Source organism: Gadus macrocephalus, chromosome 1 (assembly GCF_031168955.1).
Source record: "Gadus macrocephalus chromosome 1, ASM3116895v1".
Classification (NCBI taxonomy): domain Eukaryota; kingdom Metazoa; phylum Chordata; class Actinopteri; order Gadiformes; family Gadidae; genus Gadus; species Gadus macrocephalus.
Window position 1 is genome coordinate 23,666,290 of NC_082382.1, and position 26,882 is coordinate 23,693,171.

The 26,882-nt window shown below is 49.4% G+C and overlaps 1 protein-coding gene and 1 long non-coding RNA gene across 5 annotated transcripts in view; both read left to right on the top strand.

The window, feature by feature from the left end:
* Positions 1-389: 389 nt before the first annotated feature.
* The window catches only part of itchb (itchy E3 ubiquitin protein ligase b), a 31,116-nt gene continuing 4,623 nt past the window's right edge, over positions 390-26,882 (top strand). Inside the window, exons 1-17 of one of the 4 annotated variants that reach the window (XM_060053280.1) lie at positions 390-640; positions 5,712-5,803; positions 6,130-6,271; positions 10,966-11,090; positions 15,527-15,661; positions 15,837-15,882; positions 16,588-16,778; positions 18,298-18,622; positions 19,113-19,208; positions 20,551-20,725; positions 21,434-21,491; positions 21,930-22,014; positions 23,423-23,551; positions 24,986-25,058; positions 25,232-25,303; positions 25,767-25,859; positions 26,716-26,871. In XM_060053280.1, the coding sequence (XP_059909263.1) occupies positions 5,734-5,803; positions 6,130-6,271; positions 10,966-11,090; positions 15,527-15,661; positions 15,837-15,882; positions 16,588-16,778; positions 18,298-18,622; positions 19,113-19,208; positions 20,551-20,725; positions 21,434-21,491; positions 21,930-22,014; positions 23,423-23,551; positions 24,986-25,058; positions 25,232-25,303; positions 25,767-25,859; positions 26,716-26,871 (1,971 nt within the window). In that variant the 5' untranslated portion in view covers positions 390-640; positions 5,712-5,733. Of the gene's footprint in view, positions 641-5,711; positions 5,804-6,129; positions 6,272-10,965; positions 11,091-15,526; positions 15,662-15,836; positions 15,883-16,587; positions 16,779-18,297; positions 18,623-19,112; positions 19,209-20,550; positions 20,726-21,433; positions 21,492-21,929; positions 22,015-23,422; positions 23,552-24,985; positions 25,059-25,231; positions 25,304-25,766; positions 25,860-26,715; positions 26,872-26,882 lie in introns of those variants that run through there. The other 3 variants (XM_060053275.1, XM_060053276.1, XM_060053289.1) reach the window with 3 other exon arrangements.
* LOC132458948 (uncharacterized) lies at positions 7,054-8,167 on the top strand. The gene is made up of 2 exons (XR_009526054.1): positions 7,054-7,294; positions 7,614-8,167. It is a non-coding gene; the product is annotated as an uncharacterized LOC132458948 (long non-coding RNA).

The window sequence follows — 26,882 nt, forward strand, 5'->3', positions numbered from 1 at the left end:
CTCTGGCCTTTGGTCAAAGTATTGGTTGAATGATCTGCACTAACACCACGTGGTATATTATCCTATTTACGCCCTAACTACTACAGCCTACATAACGCCCTTACATATAAACACGAAGGTCCGAACATCCCAACAACGAACCATTTGTGATTTACAATCAATTAGCTCATCACAAAATAAAATAATCCAACCTAAATGGGAAGAAGATGCAACATTGCCATCTGCTGTCAAATGTTGTCTCTACACTTGACCGGTAAAACTATTTCCGTCGGCCGTGCTTTATAATTATATCTTCTATAAATACTCATGATCGGATCAGATGTAAACACGACCGCTCATCACAGCGGGGGCCACGAACGGACGGGATCCGGCGTGACAACTGGTCCGACCTATGGCCGATGCACGCCCCCTCCGTCCAATCACAGCGCCGCGGGGCCGAGAGCACGCCGCGCCGCGGCCAATCAGCGCTCCGCTAGGCTCGAGCACGCGCCCCACCTTGTTTCGGTCACGTGACACGATTACGAAGATGGTGGAAGTTTCTTCGTGAAGCCTAGAAAGACCCCCAAAACAACCAGGAAATTAGGGGTGAAAGTTGACTACAACGCAACGTATCGGGTTCAAACTCGCCCACCGGACACGGGTAAGCGTTGGGTTCGGGATTGGTTATTGATCGGCAGCTGTATCGCCTCGTATCGATCCCGCCGGGCTTTTAAAAGCAGCCGTGATGATGACTCCTCGGCTAGCCCCGGTAGCTAGGCTAGCAGTGGATCAGATTCAACACGTACAGCTCAACCTCTAGCTCCAAAACGCTGATTCCTATCCTCACTAGACGGGTGTCGTGTTTGGTGCCGAACACCTTGGTTCGGGCGTGAGTTGCTCATGGGCTCCCGTCACTCCAGGAGACATTAGGGTGTTGTTTATGTAATCCTGGTTTGAGTGTGTGTGTGTGTGTGTGTGTGAGAGTGTGAGTGTCTGTGGATTTGGCTGTCACAGTGCACAGCTGTTTGAATAAGTGATACGGTGGTGGATGTGGTGATCAACGAGGGTGAGATGAGCGTTTGCATGGCGGCTGGTCGGAGCTGGATGTCAGATGTCAGCCCCCCAGTGTGTTGTTATTGTGAAAGGCCTGTTCGACTCCATTCAGCAGAACGCATCATGTGACAGCACATGAAGTGGCTGTGGAATAGTGATCGATTGTGTTCTTCTAACAGTGTATTCTATCTGGTCGATACACATAGTCACTGTCACTAGTAGTCGCATGGTACGCAACGTGTGACAACACATGAAGTGTGTGTGTCATGGAGATAGTGATCAAACTGTTGTTCTAACAGTGTATTCCGTCTGGTGGATAAACACAGTTCGGTCTCTGGTTTCAGGTTGATGACGGCTGATCTCATACCGTCCCTCGCCTCTATTGACGAAATAATACTGGGCCGAGAGAGAAGTTACAGAGCTGGTCCGACATGTTTTGACCTGACAAGAGATGTAATATAATATGTAGAGGGGATCTTTTTCTCATTGCTTCTCGATTGTCAACGTTCAATGACTAACTTCTATTTGCATTAAAATACTGGCGGAGTTATGTAAGAGCATTTGATTTAGTGGACTTTCAAGAACAACTAAGTGCGTATCTGTGGGGGTCTAATCAGGCGAGTGGCAATGCATCTAATGTAGACGGGAAACCCCCCCTCCCTCCCTCCTCCCCCCCCCCACCACACACCCGCATTAACTGATCTATTTATGCTCTTGTACTAAAGGGGAAACTTTTTGTACAACACTGCAAAATGGGTTTTGTTTATGTGGAAATAAAATCTGAATGTGTTGCCTACAAAATCGGAGGTTGGAAGTGGGCACTCAAACTGTTGAAAATATAAGTTATTGAAACCAAATCGAAATGATTTTAGACTAAATAAAATGCTTGTAATGAATCGTCTTGTCTATACCAGCGTATCTTAAATCTAAGCAATCCCTCAGCCTCATTATGCCCGCTTGTCAGGCAGATAAGTCAGCCGAGTCACAATGAATTATTGACCGGGACCAGGGAAAGTTTACCCACAACGCCTGACTCTTCTCCTCTGCCACGCATATGTCAGACGCTGTAGAGGGAGAGGAGCCATGTATTATTCACCCTCTACATCAGGGGAGAGCGCCACCAGACCCAGCCAGGGAACGCTCCGGTGTGACGCCGCAGCGTTTGTTTATGTCGGGGTCTTCCTTGGCTGGCTCAGAGTTAAAGCTGGGGTAGGCGATTTGGAGAAAACAGCTAGATTTTTGGTAGAAGCCAACTGAAAAACAACCCAGCCCTCCCTTCAGGCCCACCTCCAAAGCCACTCCCCCAAAACGTGTGACGAGCTTGCTAGCTTTAGCCGGCCACTCCCCTAAAACGCTCGACTAGCTTGCTAGCTTTAGCCGGCCACTCCCCCAAAACGCGCGACTATCTTGCTAGCTTTAGCGATAGATCTGCCTAGCTTTGTGGCAAACCACGGTCATGCGCAAAAACTGGCTTGGTAGACGGAAATACAATCGTTTTTTTGGGCTGGTTGAAGTGATGGGAAGGGGCTATTGGAGGCCCGCGACAGCCGAAGATGAAGGATTTTTTCCGATCAATTTATTTATTGAAACGTCTGGTTAATCCTCAGGGAATTTAGTCTTGAGAAAGAAAATCCCTCGTTGTTAATTAAGGATCACAAAACCTGTTGTTTTGTGATGTAGAAGACACGGCTAAAGGTATAAATAACGACGCCTAAACAAACCATACACGTAGCATGGTATGTACAATAGCACCGGCCCATATCACATTTAAATGCGCCGTTCAGCTGATACAGAAGGACCTTCTCCATCAGAGTGGACGACCTTCGACCTTCAGAATGCCGTGTCATTTTACTGCCAATGATTGTGTGTTGGCACTGGCCGATTACACCTCATGGCACTCTATGGCATCGAGACAATGATAGGCATGTTTATCTGCGTACTCTCCAGTTACTGGGCTTGAGCTCAATGCCTCTTCTCAAGAATAGTTTTCTGCTGTTGGAACACCCTCCACCCCCCCCTCACCCTTTTTCTTTCCGTCAACATTGATATTGTTTTTGAATGAGAATGATTTGCATTTAACTAGAGGAGACCCGTTCTAGTTGCTATGGAGACTTGAAGCACTTCACTCCTGAGGGCCAATAAATTACCCATATGCAGATGCTTAGACAATGGAGACGTATGCGGCGATGTAAGCTGTATAATTTGCTGTCAGGCGTCTGGCTCAAGGCCTCCTTGGCAGCCGTTGGCTGAAGAATCCCATGGCAACCCACTTGATTGACAGCGGCCTACCACCACCACCACCACCACCACCACCACCACCACCTCCACCACCACTACTATGGTTCTGGGTTACTGTAAACTGCTCGTGTCCAAGTGGAGCCCACACCCCCGGCTACACCCCTTTGCTCCTCCTGCTCATAGTATTGGCACTAGATTAGTCTCAGATCCAGAAGTAAAGGTGCGGCCACACCAGACGCGTATCTCGCGTACTTTTTACGCGAGATACGCACGTATAATGTTGCTTGACCATTTTGTGTCAAAAATCGTCGCATACGCGCAATACGCGCTATACCTGTCCCTGAGTGACTTCCACCTCCTGCGACATACGTCCACTGACAAGAACATATATACATATTAAGTTGTGTAACCTGACAAGCGCGACAGTCTGTTGTAGTAGTATCACTTAATATTACTGCTAACTGGTGCTACCGCTAACCGGCGCTAACTTTTTTCATAGTAGAACACAACCGATAGCTGAAGCCAAGCAAAATACACACACACACACACACACACACACACCAGGAACGCCAATATCCTCTGCCACGTCGACCCACGCCCTCTCTGTTTTGTTCCTGTCCCTGTACGACACCATCGTGGTGTCGTACAGGACAGGACGGCCGCACACGGCGACGATGATATTTTGATCCACCTCCATTTCTGTTCGTGTAGTGTCTGTAGTGTTGATCAGCAGAGAAATAGTCCGCCAAGACGTTGAGGTTGCTTAGTAACCAGAGACTCTGTCCATGCAAGTGAACGGAGCGTTCCCTCTTCGTCATAACTATCAAACCAAACATCCTTCACATTCACCGAGCGAACATTATGAAAGTAAAATGCACATTTCTCGCTAGAAATGTTTCCATAAAAGCATTTAATGGCGTAACTATGTTACTATTTCCACACAGAATAAAGAAAGATGTCGGCCGTATGCTTCTGTCCAAGCTCACTACTCTCTGCCAGTGACGTCGGGTCAAGCTCAACGCTGATTGGGCAACATGGCTAATCGTCATGCGTATGAGCGTAAAAAGTTAAATTTTTTGAACTCTTGAAATGTACGCGATATACGCGCGTATAGCGCGTAAATATACGCGCCTCATACGCGCGTACAATGTTGCTTATACGCGTATTACGTGTAATACGCGCGTAAACCAATGGTTCCCTATGGAAAAAATGGCGATTTCATACGCGAAGTACGCGAAATACGCGTCTGGTGTGGCCGCACCTTAAGACTATAGGCTTTATCTTCTTCTGATGGGAACCTGTACAGCGCCTGAGCTGGAAAGCAGAGCGAGAGGGGCAGAGCGACAGGGTTTCCTGTTTGGTGACAGATTTTTTCCTCCAAAGCGAAACTCAGCGCTGAGTGGCAAAGGGAAACTCATCGGTGAGTGGCATTAGGCACTTTCCGATGAAGATTTTAACAAAAGTTTTCAGACGGGGGATGGATTCTAAACACTCGCAGACGCTTCATATAAAGACGTCGGTGTCATGAGACGTGACGTTTTAGCTTGTCATCCGACGACACCGGCCACCGGACCACTAATGACGTTCACCGGCAGTGCTGAGGGAGTTTCTGTTCGCGGTGGGCCACGGAGCGATACCACCACGATGGGAGCAGGATCCTGTCCCTGCAGTCATCAGTCCTCTCCTGAGGGCAGAGATGAGCGGTCAGCCCCGTCCCGTCTGTGGTGGTTCAAACCGGTCGGGTGGCTTCCAGTGGTTATCGCTTCCATGTAACCCACGGCAACCGGTCCCCGCCCCCCCCCCCCCAGCAAACAACTGAAGCAATATTGAAGCAAAATGAACTGAAAGGTCCCGTTCACTCCTCTCGTCAGACTTTAAATGTAAAGCTTCAGTACGATGTGTGTGAGACCAGTGTTAGCTTGACGGTTACCCTTAGCTGTCAAGCTGTGGTGTGGAGACTTGGCTTGACAGTTGACATTACCCTGCTGCGTCAGCTTGTGTTGTTCTGATGGCATCTTCCAATATGCCGGCATTTAGATTCCTGTAAACAATCAAAGTGGACGGAATATTCCAGATGCCTGGGGAGTGACTCAGCCCGTACAGACGTACCTCAGTCATCATGGCGTTTGCTCGACGCCAGAAGCTGGTCGTGTCTCACGGTCGCCTGACATCCGTGTTGTTGATATAAAAGCTTGTATTTCTGTTGGGTCGTATAGCTGTAGTCTGCTTGAGATAAGGCAGACGGCGTGACTGGCTCTCTACCGTCAACTACACTCTATCCGCCCAGCTTGAGTACATCAAACACACACAAAAGGAACGTCAGCATTTAAGATTGGGCGGTAAACCAGTGCAATCTGCTTTCCTGCAGCTTTATTCTGAAGCATAGAGCCAATGTGTTGCTAACGCTAATGCTAATGCTAACGTATTGTTCTGTGCTACAGGCCCTCTTCCCAGCCCTATGTCATGGCGAGTGGGGTCGCCATGCCGGGTCATACCAATGGCTACCCTATGAAGGCACAGCTACAGATCCTTGGTAAGATTTAGCTCATAGCCTAGCCGATAGCTTAGCTTATGCCTATTCGATAGCTCGGCTAGGAAAGGTCTCGCTGGTGTTTCTATGTACAGAATGATGAATGGTATTCACTGTGTCTGTGTGGGTGTTGGTGTTTTTGTGTGTGTGTGTGCTAGCCAGCCAGCCGATATTTGTCTTATTTGTCTTTAATACGTTTCATTCAAACACTCATATATTGCCTCCATCTGTCTCCCTCCCCCTCTATCTGACTCCCTGCTCTCTCTCGCTCTCGCTCTCTCTCTCTCTCTCTCTCCCTATCTCTCTCTACCTCTCGCTCTGTGTTCCAGTGCTTTCTGCGAAGCTGAAAGAGAACAGGAAGAACTGGTTCGGTCCCAGTCCCTACGTGGAGGTAACGGTGGACGGCCAGTCCAAGAAGACGGCCACGTGCAACAACACTCACAGCCCCAAGTGGAAGCAGCCCCTCACTGTGTGAGTCATGCACGCATGAGCCAATCACAGGGGGGTCCCCATGGGAGGTCAGCCAATCACAGGAGGGTACCCAGAGTGACCAGGGACAGGGGGGTGTGTGTGTGTGTGTGTGTGTGTGTGTGTGTGTGTGTGTGTGTGTGTGTGTGTGTGTGTGTGTGTGTGTGTGTGTGTGTGTGTGTGTGTGTGTGTGTGTGTGTGTGTGTGTGTGTGTGTGTGTGAGTGTGTTCTCCTATTGTCACAGTAGTAACGTCAGGCTGGTCTCATGGGGAGTTACGTTTTTATCGAAACATTGTTTCACATTATTTGAATGTTTGTTGAAGCACGCTTTGACCCCGACTGGGAATGTCGAATATGGGGAAGTCGTTTTCCAGTAACTGTGTGCAAGACTATCCTGAAAACCAGATTGAGCACTTCGGAGGAAAAAGTGCTTCGTGTCCAAATATCAATGGCACATTGTGGCGCTGGTCTCAGATGGCTTCACCCTTATCTCAGTGTTCCTGTCCCCCGGTGGACAAAGCCTGTGTTCAGCCACGGCACAGCCATTGACTGAGTCCTGCCGTGTGATTTACATACCCAGGGTGGTGGTGGCACCGCAGGTGTGTCACCTGTGACCGCTCACCCTCAACCACCTCTACCACGGCACCGACACACTGCTGCCCTCTCCTCTCCATGGATGTCCGTGGGTTGTCTCCTCTCCCCTCCCCTCCTTCTCTCCTCTGATGCTTGATCCTATGAACACATCCATGTGTGGTCTCCCCTCCCCTCCCCTCTCCTCCCCTCCCCTCCCCTCCCCTCCCCTCCCCTCCCCTCCCCTCCTCCTCCTCATTGATTTTGGGTCATATGAACCTCCATATGTTGTCTCCACTGACCCCCTGCGGTGTGGCCTTCCAGCCCATCAGGTCAGGCCTGTTGAGAGGGTAGCGGGGGTGCGGGGGTGCGGTGTCCGAGGCCAGGGTAGCTCGCTCCAGAACCCCTGTCGTCCTGGAGATGGATGGTGGGGGGGGGAGGGGGGGGGATAGTCTAGTGCAGCGGTCCCCAACCCCCGGTCCGCGGACCGGTACCGGTCCGTGGGTCATTTGGTACCGGTCCGCAGAGAAAGATTATTTATTTATTTAAAAAAAAAATATATATCTTTTTTTTTTTAATTCACTTCGCAATACTGTCACTCTTTTACATGCCATAAGTCTATATGCAGTTGTTAGATTGCATATAACATGTTTGCATTTTTGGCAACCTCTGCGCAACATAACCCAACCACCCCCCCCCCCCCCCCGGTCCGTGAAACTTTTCGGAGAATCATACCGGTCCTTGATGCTGAAAAGGTTGGGGACCGCTGGTCTAGTGTAAATCTGACTTTAAAAGGAAAGTATTTATGAGCTGGATCGGGTTGGGGAGAGGAGCTGGAGGACAGAATGTGTGGGGTGGGACTTGATGTGCCCTTTTGAGGAGCGTTATGGAGAATCATCTCAGAGGATGAGTTAGGGCAAGCCACCTTTTGTTGATATCCGGTGGACCTCTGGCCTAACGCTCTCGACGTAGTTCCTTCTGTTCTTTGGAGAGGAGCTCTCTGCCCCACCTCTCAATTATAGTTCTGTTTTTGGCCCCCATGGAGCAATGTGCTGCTTCTTCTTTAGCGGGAAGTCGTGGCTTGCCAATCGTTCTTAGTAGTGACTCAGCCCTCTGGCTTTTGTAAATCATATTGTTCCCTCTGGTGCAGCCTGTGGGGAGGGAGGGAGGGAGGGAGGGAGAGGGAGGGAGAGAGGGAGGGAGAGAGGGAGGGAGGGAGAGAGAGAGGGAGGGAGAGAGAGAGAGAGAGGGAGAGGGAGAGGGAGAGGGAGAGGGAGAGAGAGAGAGAGAGAGAGAGAGATTGAATGAAACAAATTAAAGACAAATAAAAAGAAGAGAGAGGCGGGAAGAGATGGGAGGGAGGGAGGAGGGAGGCGGGAGGGAGGGAGGGAGGGAGGGAGAGTTGTAGAGACCAAGAGGCCGGCCGTCTCTCAGAGAATATATCTTGGTCTCATCATATCCACACACCAGGTGTACTGTCCACACACCATTAAATGTAATGCTAGCCTGTCCGGGCTGTGCAGTACCTCCTGGATACAGCTAGGGTTTCAGGGGGGGTCCAATAGGGTTGATCCAGGAGATATTAACACTTATTCTACTTCATTTAAGAATGCTCGATTCTGATTGGCTGGGAGGGGTGCATTAATCCGGCCCGGATTATTGCCCGCTGACTTGTCGGTTCTACTTGCTGCTGACTGAGCACAGTAGATCAATACGCCGCTTGTATCGTTTACTATCACATACATTTCAAACATGAGGTCCGTTGTAAAAATAAACCAAGGAGTGCATGTTTGATCGATCGTCATTAAAGCTTACTTGATACGAATGTAACAACTACGTTGTTAAACTAGTGAGATCAGATCCAGCCTTGTGTGGTTGCTATAGAAACGCGTTACCTACAGTTGAGCTAACGTTATTCACCGTAGTTCTAAAGGGAACTACTTTTCGAGGGAGATGGAATTAAACAGAGCATACATTTAATAAACATGCAATACGAATAAGAAAAAGGCTAATTATTAAAGTATATAAATTGTTTTATTATGTTGGCCTGCGCGAAGTAGAATAAACGGAATAATCACCTCAAGGCAGGGCAATAAACAGTTTGATATGCCCGGCTCGCGGAAGGTTAAGCCGTCCACGAGCCGGGCATATCAAACTGTTTATTGCCCGGCCTCTCTGTGATTATTCCTTACGTGTTTACCAGGGGCTAGCGGTTGGAAACTGAACCCCACAAATGTGTTCGCCTGGCCTCACCCTGGCCTTCTGGCCCTCATAGTGGGGGGCATGTTGTACCAAGACTCGGACCGCGACAGAACAGACCAGCCCCCTGGGGGCAGTGTGTTCTGTAGTGTCAAGACTCAAGACTTGTACGTCGTTGTAGCCTGGCTATTGCCAGACCAAGCTCAATCGTAGATTGCATTGTTGGTTTTGGGGAAGCTACCTGTCATTCTCTTCAGCACAAGAGGCGTGATCGATGGGCCTAGTTCAAATGACTCTGTCTGTACGCAATTGGCTGTTTCCCGTCGCTTCCCTGTCGTCATTGTGTTATACCACATAGCGCGCCAGGGGGGGAAAAAGGCCAGCTTGGTGATTGGCTCCCGCAAAAACGTATCGAAACTAGAAAGAAATGTGTTGCTCTTCTCCAGACCCTTCTGAAGGGCGAACTCAAATCGCTGGCAGAACGGGCGGGACTACCCAGTCCAGTGTTTCCCCTAGAATTTTTTTTAGGCCCGGTGGTAAGAGCTGATAGTGTGATTTGTTATACATTTTTCACGGGATGCTAGAGTATTTGTTGGTTATTTCCATATAAAACACTTGCTTAGCCATCACATTTTCATTCATTCATCATTCATTCATTTTCATTCATTCCTTTGGAAGACGCCTCGATCCAAAGTGATTGCAGAGAAGGCTGGTTTTAGGGTGGATCAGGCTTTAAGGGATATGCTGAGATACTATCTGTAAACTGGTGTTTAATTCAGATGAGTTGTTTGATTCCATCAGGAATCTTTGATCAGATTCCTGATCAATTTGGAATTAGACTGATCAAACTCGTCCAGATCTGGGGCCAGTTCACAGATATATCTGATCAAGCCTTTGAGGATGCTGTCAGGTTGAATTTGGGACGTTTGCCTACCGAACCCGGTACCTTTTCAGCTGGCACTCAACATCCTGACCACTCGACCATCCTCCCTATGGATCTGAATGTTGTTCCATGTGTGGTGGGTTGTCACCCAAACCGGGCGACGTTCAGTTCCTCGGGGACTGTCAAGCCAAGCTTGGCTAACGTCTTGAGTCAACACCGTTTGAATGCTAGCCAAATGTTGTTTGCACAAACGGCAAAGTTATTTCATTTATTACACAGCATCTCATGATAAAATATCGAACAATAGCTTAAATTCAAAACGTTGGTTGCACGGAAAGCCAGCCCTATCGTTATTTATGTTTTATTCTTCTTCTTTTGAGTAGTTATATTAGGAGGGCATGGTACCAGAACTGCCAGGGGATTACGGTTAGAGGCCCATTGGGGACCCATTCAAATAATGTATCCACTCATGGTATTTTAAGACACTTTGGATGACAAATCGAAATGTAATCATACAGTGCTTTTTTTTTGCAATAAAAAGTGCTTCAGGCAAACAACACAACAAGGACTGTGTTCAGAATGATCTGAGTTACATTTATGAAGAAGAATTAAAGACAATTACGCTCAGAGTGATTCCAAGAATCATGTGTTGTCCCCCCCGCTCCTCCTCCTCTCTACGATGATTTGTCACACGAACATCAGTGTGCGTTGTCTCCTCCTCTCCTCCTCCTCATCGATGCTTGGTCAAACCTCGGTCTGTTTGTCTCCCTCTCCTCCTCCTCATCGATGCTTGGTCATATGAACCTCGGTGTCTTTGTCTCCCTCTCCTCCTCCTCCTCCTCCTCATCGATATTTGGTCATATGAACCTCCTGTGTCTTTGTCTCCCTCTCCTCCTCCTCCTCCTCCTCGATGCTTGGTCACATAAACCTCTGTGTCTTTGTCTCCCTCTCCTCCTCCTCCTCCTCCTCCTCCTCGATGCTTGGTCACATAAACCTCTGTGTCTTTGTCTCCCTCTCCTCCTCCTCCTCCTTCGGGGGTCTGCAGCATTGTGACCCCGTTCAGTAAGCTGGTGTTCCGCGTCTGGAGCCACCAGACCCTGAAAGCAGACGTCCTGCTGGGCCTCGCCACGCTGGACGTCAGCCACACCCTCCAGGCCAACCAGATGAAGAGTGAGTGCAGCCACACGCCTCGTTTGTACGCACGTACGTGTGGGGTCCGATCCCCCAATGTCCGCAGACTACCAGTGGACGTTGACCCTTAAGGACATAAATAGGAATCCATTGAGAGTTGCTTCGGATAAGTGTGTGTGTGTGTGTGTGTGTGTGTGTGTGTGTGTGTGTGTGTGTGTGTGTGTGTGTGTGTGTGTGTGTGTGTGTGTGTGTGTGTGTGTGTGTGTGTGTGTGTGTGTGTTGCTCCTTACCATGAGAGTAGTTGAAGGGGTAGTGTAGGGACTGTGACACACAGCGTGAGAGCTTCAGAGCAGATGGAATACATTGTGTTCATGTGATTATCTCTCACTCTCTCACTCCCTGGGTGGGTGAAGGCCAGCCCTGTCACTCTCTCTGACTGTGCTTGTGAGTCTGTGTGTTGTGCAATGCCAAACTGTACTCCGAGACCACCCCCCCTAAGCCCTCTGATGGCATAAAAACATGATATGAAAGGTAACACACACACACACACACACACACACACACACACACACACACACACACACACACACACACTCACACTCACACTCTCCCCGACGGTTCTGGTGTCTTCTTTGTAAACCATCTACCCCGTGGAACCTTCCAGAACAAAGTCTGCTCCTAACGTCAACAGTGCACTTTGAATGCCTCGTCCCGAACGCCTATCAACTGGTAATAAATATAATAACAATCTTATAAATGCGAGCCTGTTTTTGTTTGACTATGGCCCGGAGGGAACCTGAGCCTGCAGCTGTCCTGTCTGGCCCCAGATCAGCTGACACCTCAGACCACGTCAGCTGACTCGCCCTGCAGGTTTATCTTTTTTTTTTTTTTTTTCTGGCGTTTCAGAGTTTGGCTGAGCTGATTGAAACGCTGGGAGCAGACACTGAGTAGCTATTCACCGGCGGAGGTGGAGGACTTTGGTCGGACAAACACCGGGCCATGGCAGGATGCGGTGCAGTGACGCCAGGTCACGCACGCACGCACTCCTGCTGCTTCATGCGTGTCTCAATCTCTGACTTATCTCGGCGGACGGCTTGACTTATTACCCAGAATGCAGTATGCAGACCACCCGTTGGCAAACGGTTAAAGAGTAGACAAATACACGCGGCCTAGTGGTTAGCCGCGGATGTCATCACAAAGCACCACTATTTACAGGAAGTCAACTGGGTCATGCGACTGTATTAGAAGCCATCATACCGTATTTACCGAGCAACACTGCAGTATTCTTATTTTCTCCTCTCTACATATCTATATTGTTTTCAACGAGCCAGGTTGTCAATGTGGTTAGGAAAGAATGCACTATGCCACACATGCTGCCACGCTCTCATGCACACTCTCGTGCACTCTGTCAGGCACACCCTGCTCTCACGCACACTCTCACGCATACTCTCCGCTCTCACGCACACTCTGCTCTCATGCACACTCTCTGACACATGCTCTCGTGCACGCTCTCTCTGCTCTCATGCACACTCTGTTCTCACGATCACTCTGCTCTCATGCACTCTCTGCTCTCACGCACGCTCTCACGCACGCTCTCTGATCTCCCGCTCTTTTCTCTCGTGCACGCTGGCCGTCTCACTCCTGATGTGAACGTCACATGTCAGGGAGCGTCATGGGCTCCCCTCCGCTGCTGTGCCCTAATCACGTTTGTGTCAACTGTTAACGAGCGTTGGTTAATTGGATAAGAAATTGGCCCCAGATTGAACCGTTTAACGGGGAAACAATTATGTGTCTTCTCATTTCCCTACGGGCCTAATTGCTGTTGTTATGGGGTCTTGCCTTTCTTCTGGGGCTAATGAATGGTTGTGTTATGGTGTCCTGTCCTCCCTTTGGGGCTAATGAATGGCTGTTTTTGTTGTCAACATTTTGCTGAGTGTGCGTGTGTGTGTGGGTGTAATCTAATACTAAGCCCTAGAGGGCTCGGTTACACAGAACTACTATATTTACCTTGTCGTGTGTGTGTGTGTGTGTGTGTGTGTGTGTGTGTTGTTTGCTGCACATCTGACATCTCTTTCTCTCCAGTCGGGTCTGACTGTACAGTCTCACCTTGTAAATATCTCACCTTGCTCGTCAGCAACATATTATTATTATTATATGCGTTGTTGTCCTAATTAGATGTGAGTCAAAAAAAAACCTCTTTACTGGGCGGGCTTGTCTGCTGGTTACTCCCATGATGCACTGCAAATGATTGCGTCTTAGTTCATGGATGCCTAGCCAATATACACTAATCCGGCGAACCAGGAAGTAAAGCAGCGCCGACATTGCTGCGTTGCTGGAATCACCAGACTTGCCGTGTTTTGCTACGGAGGTAGCGTGTTGGTCCCCGTATTGTTGCTGATGCGAAATGTTCTCCTTTTTCTTTAGTTTTTTTTTAGTACATTAGCTGTTTTTTTTTTTTCAATTATGCTGGGAAGTACATGCTGTGTCTGTGCAGGCCAGGCCTGTGAACCCTCTTGCTGTTGCATCTTTAATTGTGTACAGTAGTCCTGCTGTATGGCTACAACACTTCCCTCGGCCGGCCACGCAGTCACACACACATTCAAGAATTTTGCCATCTTCTCTCTGTATGGTTACTGACACATTATGGTACGAGTTCACTGCCTGTGAAAACCTCACGACACATTTTAACCGGATGAGCTGATCTGCGATGGCGTGTAGTATCTGGCCAATCCATCCGGAGCTCATATCATTCTGACCTTCAATCAGTGCCCTGAAGTTTGCGTTCTGAAGCTCATCGCATGCCAGACGATTAATAAAATAATCCTGAATACCTGTAAGGACATGTATTTTATTGCTACAACTGCTTCAACTGGTCGTGGTTAGCTATTTGCAACTTGTGAAGCTTGTGAACATATTAGCAAACCCAGCTAGTAATGGCAGCTAGGTTTTACTGTTGTCATCAGTTAATACACATCTTAATACATTACGTTGTCAATAAATTACCTTCATCGGTAAGTTTTGGCATCCATCCAATTTTCCATGTTGTTGTTTATACCTGTCACTACGAAAAGTCCGCGAGCAGGATGCTTTTCACTGAAAAACCATTAGAGGGCAGCGGCAAGTAACATTTCAGCAACGCAGCGATGGCGACAGGCAAAGATGGCGGCCCTCATAGATTTGCGCCGGATTAGTGTCGAGGCTCTCAGAGGTCATGTGACCGTAGAAGAGGTTTTAGAGTAGACCCCGTCTGACGCGAAAAATATTTTTTGGTGAAAACGTATACATGCTGTGCGTTTGAGCCGACGGTCCTGACTGATCCGGCGTTTCCGTTGGCCGAAAACACACTTTTGGTCAACCAGGTATGCGTTGTTGTCCTGTTGGTGGATAAGATCAAATCTACGTGCCTATGCTTTTTTGTTTTCGGATTCGTGAAGACGCCAGATACGCAAACGATGACGTCATCGCCCCCCCCACCAGGAGTTTATTTTTATTTGATTTGTATTCTTTTTGTAGCTTTAAATACAGCCAACCAAGTGTTTTCTGCTCAATCAAAAAGGTTTAAAAAACTTTTATTGGTGGAGAACCAGCGCCACACAGTGGCCTTGAACATGTACTACAGCGTTTCTACAGCTAGATGCGTTCTCGCAATGAGTCCGTCTTAACAGAGATATTCCTACAAGATGGTTTTTTGCCCGTGTTGACGGGGCCTTAAAGCCCAGTGTCGATCCCTAACAAGGTGTGTACCCTTCCATCAGACCACACGCCCAGCTGGTATTGGACAAGGGCTAGGTCGCAGCACCCAGGGTACAGTAGGAGGAGATTAGAGCAGAATGCAGCGTCAACACAATAGCCGCGTGTCAATAAAGGTTTCTATGAGGAGGGACGGCCCCGGCCCTAGGCTGTCATCTCGGTGACTTCAGCGGAGAAGAATGTGTTCTCGGGGAGGAGGATACACTAAGCGGTCTGTCACAGGCGAGGAGCTCTGTCGCCATGGCTGCCGTGGGACTGTGTTGACGGTGTGATGTCATGACTGCGAGGTGCAAGTGAAATCCTGCTGGTTTGGATTCCTGCTGTTCATTGGCCTAACTTTGTTTTTCTCTCTGTTTTGTCTCACACACCCTTCTTCACTCTCACTCCCTCTCTCCCAACCGCACCCCCTCTCATCCCATCTCTTTCTCCCTCCCTCTCTCTCACCCCCGATCTCACCCCTTTTATCATTCTCCTCCGTCTCCCTCCCTCTCTCTCACCCCCGATCTCACCCCTTTTATCATTCTCCTCCGTCTCCTCCCCTCTGTCTCATCCTGTCGGTCACACCTCGATCTCACTCCAACTCCAATTTCACTCGCTCTCTCGCCCTCCGTCTCATAACTCCTCCCCCTCCCCCTCTCTCCCTGCCCACCCACGCATCTCTCTCCCTGGCCTCCCCTCTGCCCCCACCTGCCATCCACCTCTCTCCTAACCCCCCCCCCCCCCAGTCTCTGAGGTGGTGCAGACTCTGAAGCTAAGCGCCGACCGGGAGCAGACGGACGTGGTGGGCGATCTGTCCGTCTGTCTGGACGGGATGACCGTGGACCCAGAGGCCTTCGCAGCAGCCCAGGCCAATCACCACGGTAACGCCCCCCCCCCCCCCCCTCCTGCAGTTTGACTCACCCCTAATGAGCCTCACCCCAGGTGCTCAGACGTCGTGTGTCTGTGTGCGTGTCACCAAGCGTAGTTTGAGCACCTGTTTTGACATGCTACCGTGATGGGATAGTGACTCCCATGTCTGTGTTTGTGTCCCCTCAGCTACGACGAACGGGGAACCCCAACACAACGGAGACCCCCCCGCGGGGTAAGGTGCTGGCCTCAGCTCACTTTGGGACCAAGGGCTCCGAGATCCGTTTTTAAAAACATAATTCATTCTAAAACATGTGATTACCTAGATCATGCTAAGGAACTTAAACGTGTCATACCTGGAACATGCTAAGGAACTGAAACATGTAATACCTAGAACATGCCAAGGAACTGAAACATGTGATAACCTACAACATGCTAAGGAACTGAAAGATGTGTTATAACCTACAACATGTTAAGGACCTGAAACATGTGATAACCTACAGCATGCTAAGGGCATAAAGCTGTGTTTAACCTACGACATGCTAAGGACCTACAGTACAGCTGTCATACCTCCAACATGCTAAGGCCTAAAAAAAAAAAATTGTTTGGTTCCGCTTTCCGACCGACCCTGTCAATTTATGTGCGACCCAAATTATTTTATGAGCTTTAAAAAATATATATAATAATAATAATTTGATACAAACTATAATTACGTTTTTGTACAGCACCTCTTCATTCTGTACAAGGATGAGCGAATTTTCTCATTTTTAAATGAAAACAACCTACCAATCATTCGCTGCCGCTGGAAACCTGCAGTACAGCGGTCATACCTCCAACATGCTAAGGGCATAAAGCTGTGTTTAACCTCCAACATGCTAAGGACCTGCAGTACAGCCGTCACACCTCCAACATGCTAAGGCCCCGATCTGTTTCTGTTCAGGCGCAGCCGGGACGGCTCCCCGGCGCTGGACGAGCTGGAGTACCGCTCATCCCCGAAGGCCCGGCACGCGGTCAACGGCACAGGCTCCTCCCCCTCCCCCTCGGTGACATCAGAGGGCACCCGCCCCCTCCGCCCCCCCAGGCCCTCCAGGCCGCCTCCCCCGACGCCCCGCAGACCCGCCGCCTCGCCAGGTGAGAGGTCGTGACCTGTCTGGCCTCCAGCCTCTTAACAGTGTAAACGAATGGACCAATCAGGGCTCGGGGGGAGGGACTTGTAGTTCAGGGCGAAGCAAGGACCACGAAACTCTGGATTCTACAGAATTTCACAATGGCCGCCCCCGAGAGGAGTGTAGCAATCCAAAACTTTTTATCTGAATGACACAGAATTACAACACGGAGAGATGAACCGCGCCCATATAAGGAAATCAATGGCTGCCCAGCCAAAGCAAGACTTGCGCTCATTGAACCTCTCCTCCTATTTTTTTATTATTGTCCCGCCATGTTATGGTGCTATTGGGTAATCTGCACATTAATCATGTGCAGATGTGAACTCCCATTGAAGTATGGGTGTCTCTACTTGCGTTTATTAATAGAACTACGATGATCTCGTGTGATGGGGTTTGACCCCGGCCGAACGGATGAACCGTATCATTACACTTTTTACATTTTAAATTCAGGGCATTTAGCAGACGCTTTATCCAAAACTTTTATCCAAAGCGACTTGCAATTGTTCTTACTAGGGGTGTGCACGGGTACATGTGTACACGTGTAACTGGTTAGTAAATCTTAACCGTCAAGGAAAAATCAGTAAACGAAAACCGTAAAAAATTAATAATAATCACCGCGCCATTCGTTTCAATGGGAGTCGCGGCGGTCCATACTTTCAACATAAAGTGTACATATTTATAATTTGAAATTCGTCCCAGCCTTTATAATAATAATAATTTATTTTATTTTATTTATCATAGCACTCAAGGTCACCTTACAGGGCAGTGTTTAAAAAAACCAAAATCAACAATCATACAAAACACAAGAACAAGATACATTGAAACAATTTACACAAGTGGGGTGAAATGGGTGGGAGTCAATGAATTAGATTGAATATGTAAATTTAAAAAGATGTGTATTTAGACGGGACTTAAAAGTGGAGAGAGTGTCAGAGTTACGGATGTGGTATATGGTTTGTTATGCCACAGATACTATAGGGTCTATAGCATATAACCGCGTTGTCTGATTACAGTTTAATGTAACAGTAAGCTGACAACATCGCAAATTAACCACACGGAGATAACCATGGCAACCGGTCAAACAAATGTTCTTTATGCGATCATTCTGCGCGCGCATCCGCCGTGTAGATACACAAATAATCCCCCAATAGCGCGACTGCGGGCCACTTTAAAAAAAATAATGAAAAAATCATTAATGAATAAAAAAAAAACGGTTAACTGTGTACACGAAAAAAAAAAAAGAGGTAGTGTAACCGTTTACATTTTTTTGTAACCGTTCACATCCCTGGTACATACACACATTCACGGCAGAGTCGACCATACGAGCCATCTCGTCCGAAACAGGGCGGCGTCTCGCTCAGGGACGCCTCGACCGAGCCGGGGATCGAACCGGCAACCTTCCGGTTACCAGTACAGCAGACGCTCCAGCAGCCCCCTCCGTCCACCCGTGTGTTAACAGACTCTCCCTGCCCCCCCCCTCCCAGCCTCCTCCTCCAACGGCTCCTTGGCGGCGGACTCCAGCGAGGGCCCGTCGGGCTCCGACACGCCGGTCCGGGCCCCCGCAGTGGCGGCGGCCAGCGGCCCCACGGCCCCCACGGCGCCCGCGGCCCCCGCTGCCCCCGCTGCCCCCGCCTCAGACACCCTGGGCCCCCCCGCCGGGAACCCCGCCGGGCCCCCTGGGTGTGGGTCCGGGTCGGGGGCCATCGCTAAGCCGGCCTCCACCGGCGGCGTGGTGGCCAACCCCGCGGCGGCTAACCCCGCGGCCGCGCCCCGGGCCCCTGCGGTCAACACGGGGCCCCTCCCTCCTGGGTGAGTGGATCGGTGTCATAATGGTCTTCATGTTTACTTCACGTCCATCCCTCTCGACTGATGATTGGTTGTTGTGGTCATGTGGGTGTATCTGGGCTGATCTGATTGGTTGTTGTGGTCATGTGGGTGTATCTGGGCTGATCTGATTGGTTATTGTGGTGATGAGGTTGGGTCTGGGCTGATCTGATTGGTTGTTGTGGTCATGTGGGTGTATCTGGGCTGATCTGATTGGTTATTGTAGTGATGAGGTTGGGTCTGGGCTGATCTGATTGGTTGTTGTGGTCATGTGGGTGTATCTGGGCTGATCTGATTGGTTATTGTGGTGATGAGGTTGGGTCTGGGCTGATCTGATTGGTTGTTGTGGTCATGTGGGTGTATCTGGGCTGATCTGATTGGTTATTGTAGTGATGAGGTTGGGTCTGGGCTGATCTGATTGGTTGTTGTGGTCATGTGGGTGTATCTGGGCTCATCTGATTGGTTGGTGTTCTAGGTGGGAGCAGCGGGTGGACCTGAACGGCAGGCTGTACTTCGTGGACCACGTGGAGAAGAGGACCACGTGGGAGCGGCCAGAACCACTGCCTTCTGGGTAAAGACGGCCGCCATCTTGGGTCCTGTCCTTCTTAAAGCAGCCCATCTCTAAGACAACATGGAACTGAAATGGGCTTTTTGGCCGCTCATGATAGTATCTATCATCATAACCCATCAGTTAAGATGGGTTATGATGATATATAACTATATTATGACGAGACAATATCTAGTATCATAACCCATCTCCCCTCATCTGTCTGGCCTGGATGTAATCTAACAGTGTGAGTAGGTCTTCAGTAGATGTTCCATACTGAGGTGGTGTATTAAAGAGACGGACAAGCTAGAGCTTGAATAAGCCTTAGAGTGGTTAAGTGTCTCCATAATGTAAAGGAGGTATTGTATGGTTCCTATGAATGTTTAATGTACCGTAGACTGGTACTCTGCGTTTCATGGTGTCAGCAGGGCTGAGATCTCTCCTGCACGCTGACGCGAGCGGGTTCCTGAACCTCTCACCAATGCCTGGTTACTCTTTTAAGACAACATGACGATCGGACCTTCGTCCCTCCCCCGTTCACACACTCACCCACTCTCGTCCGCTCTCTTCCTCTCTCTCTCTCTCTCTCTCTCTCTCTCTCTCTCTCTCTCTCTCTCTCTTTCTCTTTCTCTTTCTCTCTCTCTTTCTCTCTCTCTCTCTCTCTCTCTGTCTCTCTGTCTCTCTGTCTCTCTCTCTCTCTCTCTCTCTCCATCCCACACCTCTTCCTCTACCTCCTCCTTTCCCCTTCTCCTTCCCGCCTACCTTTCTCTCCCCCTCTCCTCCTCCCCCACCTCTTTCTGCTTCTCTCTCTCTTCCCCTCCCCCCTCTCTCCCTTCTCCTTTCTCTCCCCCTGACTTTATCACTCTCTTCCCTCCTCCCACTCTCTCCTCCTCTTCCCTCCCCCCCCACCCTCCCCCTTTCTCCCTGCATCTCACACCTCTTCCGTTTCCCTTCCTCCTTCGCCCCTCCCTTTCTCTCTCACCCCCTCTCCTCCTCCCCCATCTCTCTCCGCTTCTCTCGTTACTCCACCTCCCCCTCTCTCCCTTCCCCTCCTCCTCTCCCATTTACTTTATCTCTCTTTTCCCTCCTCCCGCTCTCTCCTGCACCTCCCCTCCCTCCTCTCCAACTTACTTTCTCTCTCGTCACTCTTCCCTCACCCTCGCTCCCTTTCTCTCCCTCCTCCCCCTCTCCCTCTCCCCCCCTCCCCCCCATCTCTCTGCTTCTCTCTCTCTTCTCCACCTCCCCCTCTCTCCCTTCCTTTCCCACTTATTTTCTCTCTTTCCTCTCCCCTCCTCCCCCTCTTTTCTCTACCTCCCTCTCTCCCTCCATCTCACACCTCTTCCTCTCCCCTCCTCTCCCCCCCCAGCTGGGAGCGTCGCGTGGACCCCATGGGCCGTGTGTACTTCGTGGACCACATCACGCGCACCACCACGTGGCAGCGCCCCACCATGGAGACGGTGAGGAACTACGAGCAGTGGCAGCACCAGCGCAGCCAGCTGCAGGGCGCCATGCAGCAGTTCAACCAGAGGTTCATCTACGGGGTGAGTGGTGGGGCTGGCGCTGTGGGGGTCTACTAGGCCTGTGGGGAGGGGGGGGGGGGGGGCCTGGATGTCTCGTGTTTGCAGTCTGCGGAGAGAGACGGAACGGGATCTCGTTAAATGAGGATGGTTCTCACGAAGTCCCGTTCGGAGAACGGGTACGGGATCTGAGACGCGGAACGGGATCCGGTCAGGACGGTCTCACGAGATCACGTTCTGTTTCTCACAAGATCACGTTCTGTTTCTCGGAACGGGATCTCGTGAGGCCATCCTGATCACGCGAGATCACGGTGGTCTAACGAGATCACGTTCTGTTTCTCACTGCAGAAGCTGCTTTTTGATTGACGGGACAGAGCAATCAAAACTGTAATTCTGCTCCCATATCTTTAAATCAAAACTTGTTTTTGTTGTGTGTTGTTCTTCATCTTGTCTGTAAACTGAGCCAGTATGTATAAGACGATCCTCTGTCAAACGGACAGTCGAGACCTCAGTCGGATTTCAAATCAGATCCAGACCTTTCCATCTCCGGAAGGTTCCGGGTCCAAACCCCGATGTCCGCGGTCTTAGCTGTAGGCCTCGTCCCTGAGCAGGAGGTCCTAACCCCTACGCTCCTGGGGGGACGGGACGATGAGAGCGGGGCCCTCACGTCAGTAGCTGAGTGTGACGCGGAGGTGTTGAGTCTGGATAAACCGGCCCTCTGTGTTTGTGAAGCAGGACCAGGTGCCCGCGGCGCAGAGTGACCCCCAGGACTCCCTGCCACTCGGATGGGGTGAGCACCCGCACACACCCACACTCGGTTGCTCCCACATTCAGGGCGTTAGCGGGCGCTTTTATCCAAAGCGACTTACCGCTGTGGGTGCAGTAGGGATGGAAACAAGTGCAAAGAACCTAACAATCACTAGGTTAACCCATTCCCCGTACACAACAAAGATAGACAGGATAAGATGCTACACAATGCCAAGTACTTTTTTTTGTGCCAGGATGTACAACGTACATTTAGTGCGTACATTAAGTGCGGGGACGTACAACATACAATAAGTGTTGGAGGTTGGAGGCCGAGGTTAAACGCGGTGCAGGCGGCCCTGTTGGTGCAGGCGGCCATGTTGGTGCAGGCGGTCATGTTGGTGCAGGCGGCCATGTTGGTGCAGGCGGCCATGTTGGTGCAGGCGGCTCCCAGGTCCTCACCATGTTTGTTGTGTGTTTGCAGAGAAGAGGACGGACAGCACGGGCCGGGTCTACTTCGTTCACCACCAGACACGGACCACCCAGTGGGAAGACCCACGGACGCAGGGGTCAGTGCGCGCGTGTGTGTTTTGTGTCTGTCTGTGTGTGTGTGTGTGTGTGTGTGTGTGTGTTTATATTTATCTCATTGCCTATGTTTGTCTCTGAGTGCACCTTTTGTGTGTCTGTATTTCTGTGTCGTGTCTTTATCTTGCCTATGTGTCCGTATATCTTGTGTGTGTCTCGTCCGTGCGTGTGTGTATGTGTGTATACCAGGTGTAATGAACCTACATTTATACTTTATTTCTACATTGTTTTGTTTTATTTTGACATGATTCTGTATTTTATTTGCGGTCATAAGGTCATCTTATTTATTTTTGTCAATCATCAGGTCAGCATGCGTGGTTAGGGTTCGTGATTGGTGATTGGCCCATTCCTGTTCACATGCGATATATAGCGCAGAGAATTACGCTCTCGCGGACGCCTTATTTTTGGATCGTTTGGACGCTCTTCACTCCCTCCCTCGTGACGCCCTATCGTTTGGACGCTCTCCGACGCTCCGTGGTCGCGATGGACATTGTGTTTAGGGAAGAGGAAAAAAATTGTGTAACTTGTCGAATAATAACAAACCTTGATGCTGAAGTTGTAGATAAATATTCGGAACTCATCCATGACTCTCTGTCTGCCTTTGCTGCCATTTTAACGCATAACACAGGGCTCATCAACCTTTTCAACATGCAGTGCCAGTTTGACATTTTCTCGTTAATGAGTGTGCCTTAAGCAACAATATATTAAACATTAAGCTGAATTATGACACAGCGACCAAAAACATTTCCAGAAGACCTGGAATGTATGTTTTTTTTGTTGTTATATTTGCAACATGGGATTACAAATTATAATTACGTATGTCCCATCTTAAAACACCACTTTCAGAAACTTATTTAAAAACATATTTGCAAATGTAAAAAACGAGAATATATGAGAATGTTGGAACCATCCACATCATATCTGTAACTGTAAGACATGTACAGCTTTGCAAAACCATGTGAAGGCGATGCATACAGGCCACTTGCAACAAGATTTTAAATATTTTCTTCTCTATTTCTCACAACATAGCTTTAGGCTACATACTATTAATTGATCCCATTTCAGAACACTGCTTTCAGTAACTCAAAAAATAAATCGGTAGTACTGATTACGCTGCCGCGTTGTTTTGTTTTCTCAAGTGTGCCAATGATTATGCTGCCACGTGCCCGTGGTGGCACGCGTGCCTTGGGTTGCCGACCCCTGGTGTACACCTTGTCTGTGTGTGTTTATCCTGCATTAATACGTGTGTAGTTGTGTGTGTAACTTGTATGAATGTGTCTGTCTGGTATCAACGTGTACGTTCATTCGTGTCGCTGTTACTAATGTGTGTATCTGTGTGCATCTTGACCTAATGTGTGTGTCCATGTGTATCTTGTGTTCGTGTGTGTGCAGGCTGCTGAACGAGAAGCCCCTTCCCGAGGGCTGGGAGATGAGGTTCACGGTGGACGGGATCCCCTACTTCGTGGACCACAACCGTCGGGCCACCACCTACATCGACCCCCGCACCGGGAAGTCCTCCCTGTAGGTCCCCCCACACCCTTCACACCCTCAGGGGAGCTTTCACCCTCTAGTCATACTCTGGGGGGGTCAGACGGTCCCACTCCCTCTAGTGGACCTATACCGCTTCTAAACGGCATAGAAGAATACGTGCTGGCAATTCATCACTCAGTCCCTCCAGAAAAACGTGATTATGCGATCGCATAATTCAACGCATAATCTGCATATTCATGCGGGGGCCGCATTTTTTCCAATATGCCGCACGCATAAATTGCCGATTTCCGCGCAAAATATGCGGGGCTTGCATGATTTCATAATCCCCACAATTTCGTTGCAAAAAAGTCACATATATCTTAGCAGAAAGTTAAAAAATGTTGCGTTTACTTCACACAAGAGCAGCCATTTCCCTCTGTTGCCATGGGAACGTTATGAAGTGACGTAATTACGCGACGTGAACGTCATCGAAAAGCTGAATTTTCAAGTTCCCACATTTTTTCTGAAGTTCCCGCAATTTTTTGCAAGTTCCCGCATTTTCTCCGCATAAAATTGCATAAATATGCCGCATATTTCACCACATTTTTTAAGAAAACGTGCCGCATAATCAAGGATTTTTGGCCGCAACAATAAAAAAAAGCGCCGCGTTTTTCTGGAGGGGCTGATCAGTGTGTCAAACTATCATCTCAATCAAACGTATACTTATAGATGGGTGTCTCAGGTCGACTTTGATGGTTCATCAGTCATATTCACCGTTCTTGTTAGTCACGTAGTAATGGAGCTCACCTAGGGGTTGTTTTGGGAGTGTATGGCTGAAGTGTGACCCAGAGCGAGAACACGAGTACATAAAGGACACGTGATCTATGTAAACACGGCATTAACATGCCCTGCACAATGCATCATGTCACGGAAGCACCCGTCAGATCATAAACAAAACCCATCATCATTTAGCAGCTCATTAAGCAGCTCGTTTAGCAGCTCCCTACCGCTAATGAATATGGGATATCAGGGCAGGACGCTGATGTGTGTAGACTCTAGTGAGCAAGGCTGTTGACTTGTCAGCCTCGGCCAGTGTCTGGGGTGTAATTAAGCGTCCGCAGACTAACCTGCTGAAACAGGTTGGGTGTCTTCTTCCGGCCAGCGCGTGAAGGCTCAAGAGTGTTGCTCTCCGTGTAAAGTCTTCGATGCTCCGAAAAAAAACGCACTAGCTTCTGGGAAGGGTCTCCTGCTGAAATGTATTCTTTGAAACCGAGTAAGGGTTACGATATATGCAAGGTAAGCCTGTGAAAATACCCATTTTTAAGATCTTCCACGGCTTTCGATCGTCTTGTGTGTATAGTCCAGGCTCAGTGAGCAATGTTCCTGATACAATGCTGGCCCTGTTACCTCTCTTTGCATTCCACTCCTCTGTCTGACTTCCTCCCCTCTTCTCTCCCCCTCTCTCTCTCCCTCTCTCCCCCACAGTGAGAATGGTCCCCAGATCACGTACGTGCGCGACTTCAAGGCCAAGGTCCAGTACTTCCGCTTCATGTGCCAGGTAGGCTCCTCTTGGTGTTCATACGGGTGCGCCATGACGTCACCTGACTCTGATTTTGCACAGTGAGGTGCACAGATCTGACCCGAGATCAGTTCAGGGTTCTCTAGGACCACATGCAGTGTCCGTGCTCTCCCGCTGAAAACACAACAACAAACGTTCTCTTGTCCCTGCAGCAACACTCGATGCCTCAGCACATCAAGATCACCGTCTCCAGGAAAACTCTGTTTGAGGACTCCTTCCAACAGGTTAGTCCTCATTCCTGGTGTGTCAGAGCTCACAGGCAAAGGTCGGAATCTGTGTCTCCATGGAGACCCCCGACCCCCACCCCCCCCCCCCCCCCCCGCTTAGGCACTTATTGTATGTTTGTACGTCCTGGCGCTTAATGTACATACTTATTGTGTGACGTAGTTCCTGGCACTTATAAATAGTACTTTGCATCGTGTAGCATCTTATCCTTGCTATCTTTGATGTATAAGGAGAATGGGTTAACCTAGCGATTGTAAGTGCTTGGCACTTAGTTCTATGAACATCCTTACTGTTCCAGACAGAGATATATATATATATTGTTGCTTCTCTTTCTTCTGACAAATGTACTTGTTGTAAGTCTCGTGGCATTAAAGCGTCTGCTAAATCCCCTCAATGTAAACTTAAATGACACCCAGTACCTCCTGCCTGACCTCTGACCCCATGACCTCTGACCTCTCTCAGATCATGAGCTTCAACGCCCAGGACCTGCGCAGGAAGCTGTGGATCATCTTCCCTGGGGAAGAAGGTCTGGACTATGGAGGCGTGGCCAGGCAAGTGTTCCGCTGTTAACCCCGCCTCCTTTAGTAGGCGTGGCCAGGCAAGTGCTTCTAACCCCGCCTTCTTTAGAAGGCGTGGCCAGGCAGGTGTTGTTAACCCCGCCTCCTTTAGAAGGCGTGGCCAGGCAGGTGTTGTTAACCCCGCCTCCTTTAGAAGGCGTGGCCAGGCAAGTGCTTTTAACCCCACCTCCTTTAGAAGGCGTGGCCAGGCAAGTGCTGTTAGCCCCGCCTCCTTTAGAAGGCGTGGCCAGGCAAGTGCTGTTAACTCCGCCTCCTTTAGCGGGCGTGGCCGTTAAAGGAGAGTTCCGCTGTTAACCCCTCCTTCTTTAGCCCTGGCAGCATAACCCACCGATAGGCAGTGAGACCAAAAGGGAGTGCTCCATGTTCTACTGTGCTAGAGGGGTGTGGGAGGGAGTGAGTGACACACTGTATGAGTTTGAGTGACAGAGTGACATAATTATGTTGAAGACGTTTTGGATCCATGCTGCCAAATTAAGCATTTCGTGCTCAGTTTGTATTTTGTCACGCACGACAATTCCGGGAATTCTTCTCTTGTCAAAACAAGTCAACAAAAACGTTCTCCACCCCTTGTGAGTGAAGATAGTGGTATGGCTCGTGTCTAACAGTGGAAAGCCAACTGTAACCCCATTTCGGCGGGTAACAGTGTTTCTTAACTGCCATATAAACGCTAAATCCTAGGTAACCTGATCAGCATTCGATTCGACCGTTTGTACCGTATTATCATCATCATAACACGTTGAAGGAATTGAGCGGTCAGATATTCGCTACGGTATCAAGGCTTTTATTCTGAAATGTTCAATCTTTTATTTTGAAATGCCTCCTCGTGCAGAGAGTGGTTCTTCCTGCTGTCCCACGAGGTGCTCAACCCCATGTACTGCCTGTTCGAGTACGCCGGCAAGGACAACTACTGCCTGCAGATAAATCCCGCCTCCTACATCAACCCTGACCACCTCAAATACTTCCGCTTCATCGGGCGCTTCATCGCCATGGTAACGCTCGC